Below are 5,000 nucleotides of genomic sequence, written 5' to 3'. Positions count from 1 at the left end.
AGCGGCTTCTTTCGCCTCTCTTCTCAATTCCAACGCGTGATTGGCTATCTCTTCACTGGCAAGGTTTGACGTCATCACAAAGATGGCGTCTTTACACACGATAGTTTTACCTTGTCCATCTGTCAAACGACCCTAAATTGCAAACAAACCGTTAAGTTGAAAATATCTGATTCTTTTCTTGGCTTATTTTGGCTCTGTTTAATCGCGCTACAAAAACCTGGTTCGTCCTAAATAACCACAATACTTATGTTGTCTTAATAAATAATCAAACGAAACGTGACGTGGCTAAAAACTATTGGCTGTTTACAAAGAGTGGTTGAGAACCTTTTGATGGAAAAACCGAGATAGTGGTGCGACTTGAACCCGGCGCAACCACGTGCAAATCTAACGCCGCCGCTAAACTACTGGAATACGCAGCAGCCCCTAAATAACCTCTAATCCATTTTGCACGATCAATGGATACATCTTGGATTTTGATGAGCGGTCACGCCAGCTGAACATGAAACACGGCAAGCACTTGAAGAATCTGAATGCAGTCCACAACAAATGCATTACGGAAATGTATAAGTATAGGAAATGGTATGAAAAACAAAAAATCGTATGAACTTGCTCGTGTATTCGTGATTTATGGGCACGAGTGATGTTTTTGAGAACTTTCAAAACATCACGAGTGACCATAAATAACGAAATGCACGAGCAAGTTCATACGATTTTTTGTTTTATATACTCAACAAGATCACTCCATCGCTTTGTTTCCATAGCAACTTCCGTATTGCACTCTACAACCACGTGTCATGCTTGGTATCTACAGAAAACAGGCAAAATCAAACATGTTTCTTTCATCTTTGGCGTAATGCAGATTTGTGCTTGACGTAAGCCGTTTGCTGTTTGTGTTTAGTATCGTTTGACTGATCTTTGTTTTCGACCACTTAGGCAGTCCATTACAAGTCCAATTTATCAACCCATGCATCTGGTCTATGGACTAGGGCTCGGTGCAATACAAACAGTACCACATCCAAGCTTACTTTACACACATGCCTCACAAAAAAGAGGATCGACAACGAAGATAAATATCTAACCTGAACATTTCTTCACACTTCACTCTGGCTAAAAATGTTAATTACTTTTTCAAGTGTTTGACTATTCCCGAGGCCGGCAAAGCTCTCCAGAAACAGCAAATGGCCGTTTTTTATACTGGAGACGCATAATTCGTCTGGGACGAACTTGGGCAAACATTTTTTCTGCGTCTATTAAATTCGTCTTGTATAAAGACGGCCACAAGACGCATTATGCGTCTGGACGAAGAATCTGTTTTAGTGTGCGTCTTCGAAGACGAACTAAAACTGGAAAGTTCGTCCAGACGCATTATGCGTCTAGTGCCCGTCTTTATACTAGACGAATTTAACAGACGCAGAAAAAATGTTTGCCCAAGTTCGTCCAAGACGAATTATGCGTCTCCTATAGTTCGTCCCGTCTTTACACTAGACGGATAACATGAGAGACGAACAATTCGTCTGGACGGATTATGCGTCTCTAGTATAAAAACGGCCAATGGCCGTTTTTTTATACTTGAGACGCATAATTCGTCGCGGACGAACTTGGGCAAACATTTTTTCTACGTCCGTTAAATTCGTCTAGTATAAAGACGGGCACAAGACGCATTATGCGTCTGGACGAAGAATCTATTTTATCGTGTCTTCGAAGACGCACTAAACTGGAAAGTTCTTCCAGACGCATTATGCGTCTAGTGCCCGTCTTTATACTAGACGAATTTAACAGACGCAGAAAAATGTTTGCCCAAGTTCGTCCAAGACGAATTATGCGTCTCATATAGTTTCGTCCCGTCTTTACACTAGACGGATAACATGAGAGACACATAATTCGTCTGGACGGATTATGCGTCTCTAGTATAAAAACGGCCAATGAAGGCAAGCTTCAATGGCAAACTTGTAAGGCTCCTCCTTGCCAACGAAAAATCATTTAATTGCGCCCGCGGCCTCGTTTCCTTGTTTTATAAATTGATCTATAGCTCTAACTATGGCTGTATAAAATAGACAGATATCAATATGTTTTTTTGATTTTGCTTAACAGCAAATCTGAGCTCGAGGTTTTCCATGAGCGAGAGACTTTTTCTAATAATCTCTGATAAACAAATTTATTCCGAAGCACAAAACCATCAATCAAAGATGAGAATAACGCAAAGTCAAATTGACTATTTCATCATCCCGTACGAGGGTTTCTCTTCGTGGCACCAACGGCCGGTTGTCTTAAAAGTTGTCAGAATCACCTAAAATGGTTTCCACAATGCTTTAAAAGCTCGTTTAGTGAGTTTGTAGCAGCCCTTCAAAATATATATCTGTTCGGATGTTCTACGGGAATTTCAGGTTGCTGTAGAACGTCCTTCATGGCTTTTTTGCCTTGTCCTGAAGTTAAAGAAATCGTGACGGGTCTGATAAAAAAAAACTTTACATTAAGTAGTCGTCGTTTTTTCCCGCAAATTTTAGGGAACGTTTGCCCTTAATATGATTCTCAAAAAAACTACGGCCAAAATGATAGAAGTTATAAATCTTCAAATTTTCTTCCAGCGTCACAGTTCACTCTTACTCAGCTTAGCAAAATTTAAACGTTCTTCAATGTGGTTTCGAAATTTCTACGCATCTCTTCGCACTCTTCACACTTCATTACTTTTCTGAAATAGCTAAATCTCTGTTCAGAAGAAATGTCGAAAAAATCTTACTACACCTCGAAAGTTTAAGTTCGAATATTTGAAAATGTTAACCCACCATCCTTCCGAACAGACAATTACCGAAATAATAATTACTCGTTGGGTGCCCATGTTCTTTTGCTAGAAAAATCTCATAAAATTTTGATGAACTCTCCTATTGTCAGCAGAAAGTTGTCAACTGCCTCGTCTGTGAGTCACTACAATGTGTTGTTATTTGATTGGTAGGAATCGATGAATTCAGCATTCCCAAAATAGAGCGCAGGAGACAAGAAAAATCTGGTTTGGAAAGACTAAATGAACTGAACCTCAAGTCTTAGAAATCATTTTATACCCGCAGTTTTTGCTTCCACTTCACAGAAGAGTTTTCCTGAAAGAACCAGTGCACAATGGCATTCCAGCTAGCTCTGCTTTTTACTGGGGATTTTCGTTGGGACATTTGCCAAAACTTCTGTGCAAACAACAAAAAGCCCTGGTATTAGTAAACCCCAGTGCAACGTGAATAACAACTTTTACGCCGGACCACACTGCTGTAAGAAGATCGAGCAGCAACTCACACTGAGATCAAAGAAGCAATAACTGCGCTGAAAGCAAACGAATCTGGCGGCTCTCAAGACAAAGGTCTGCAGTTATACATTTTAGATACATTTACTTCGAAGACACCAGTCGGGTTAGAATTTTCACATCTGTTCCGTCGCAAAAATCAATCAAATTACGATCAATTGCTTTTGAAATATTCGCTAGCTCCGTATAGTATTTCCCTGTGTGATGTCTATTCAACTTTTTAGAGGATAGAGATAACGATGAAACCAAAACATATCTAACAGGAATTCATCCCGCTTATGTAATTTTTAGTCAACAAGAACTGCGCCGATGTTTACAATTCTGGCGAAAAGATAAGTGGTGTGTACAAAAATCGATCCCGATGGTCTGGGAGAATTTGAAGTGTACTGTGATCACAAAACTGCCGGCGGAGGATGGACGGTCTTTCAAAAAAGACAAGACGGCTCCGTAGATTTCTTCCGCGCGTGGGACGCCCTACAAACGAGGCTTTGGTAATCTAAACGGAGAGTTTTGGCTTGGACTGGACAAGATTCACCGCCTGACTGTAAGCAGCAGCAACAAGCTTCGCGTGGACTTGGAAGACATTCATGGAAATACAGCATTTGCCGAGTACAGTTCAGTTACAGTGGCAAGTGAGCGAGCAAAATACCAGCTGAGTTGGGGGGGAAATATTCAGGTTTGCAAACTCTGGTGATTTAATAAACAACCCTTTGTTAATTAAGATAGACACACTTTCTCATTTCAACTAGGTGTGCAGTCTGTCTCTAACTGATAGAACTCAGTTCTACTGTGATGTCAAAGAATTTTATCTCGCTTTGACTGACAGAATAAGTTGTATATGTAAGCCAGTGAGTTAGCTAAAAAAAAAAGAACAGAGCAAGAAACTGAAAAAACCTGGTAATCATTTCACTCACGTGGTGATAAACACGTTACATCGATTTCATGTCGGTGGCAAGTAGAGACAACAAACAATCTCAAGTGCGTCTTAAGAATTTTTAGCATTTTTAAACAAGTTTTTAAAACTGCTTCTTATTTTGATTGCTTAATTGTTTTTTCTTTTTTTTTTTTTCTTTTCATTCAGGCACTGCAGGTGATTCCCTTGGCGTTCACCGCGGCCATGCGTTTAGCACCAAGGATCGCGATAATGATGACTATTTAGCTGGCAACTGTGCGTCAGGCTACAAAAGTGGCTGGTGGTTCGAGAAATGTCACTACGCCAACCTGAATGGTCTGTATCTTAATGGCAAGACCGATTGCAAGTGGAATGACCTGGTATCATTGGAAAAATAGTAACTACTCTGTCAAGCGGTCTGAGATGAAAATACGACCACAGAACTTTTAAGCCTCTGTGTCATTTGTATCCGTGACATGCCCGTTACTATATATATCAATTGCTAAACAGGGGATGGATCTTATTGGTCATCAATGAATCGAACTGCTTAACTCGCACAACCGTGTAAAACACTCGATAGGTTTCACAACAAAAAAATTCTCGCGATTACATATTAGTAGCATACCGCGCATGTTATCATCCGGTAGATTTAGATATATCAATACTTGCTTAGTTTCACAGAACCAGTAAGCTGGGAATGCTTCAATAAGGTTCGCTAATGATGACCAATGATAAATGTTCTTCTTCTTTCCTTGTCTGCATGGTAGTTTTTACCCTTTTATTTTTCAAGAAAGAAAAGTAAATTGCCTTCTCTCAACAATT

The 5,000-nt window shown here is 40.0% G+C and overlaps 1 protein-coding gene and 1 pseudogene across 1 annotated transcript in view; one reads left to right on the top strand and one right to left on the bottom strand.

Annotated features, from left to right (window-relative positions):
* The window catches only part of LOC138015102 (mitochondrial disaggregase-like), a 3,441-nt gene extending 3,300 nt beyond the window's left edge, over window positions 1–141 (bottom strand). The window contains exon 1 of the mRNA XM_068862021.1: window positions 1–141. This exon is cut by the window's left edge and continues 16 nt beyond it. Coding sequence (XP_068718122.1) covers window positions 1–75 — 75 coding nt within the window. The 5' untranslated portion in view covers window positions 76–141.
* A 1,148-nt stretch (window positions 142–1,289) lies between these two features.
* Window positions 1,290–4,628, top strand: LOC138017570 (ryncolin-2-like; annotated as a pseudogene).
* Window positions 4,629–5,000: the final 372 nt, after the last annotated feature.

The sequence above is a fragment of the Montipora capricornis genome, chromosome 9, assembly GCF_036669925.1.
Source record: "Montipora capricornis isolate CH-2021 chromosome 9, ASM3666992v2, whole genome shotgun sequence".
NCBI classification, from domain to species: domain Eukaryota; kingdom Metazoa; phylum Cnidaria; class Anthozoa; order Scleractinia; family Acroporidae; genus Montipora; species Montipora capricornis.
This window is presented reverse-complemented; position numbering and strand designations above follow the sequence as displayed.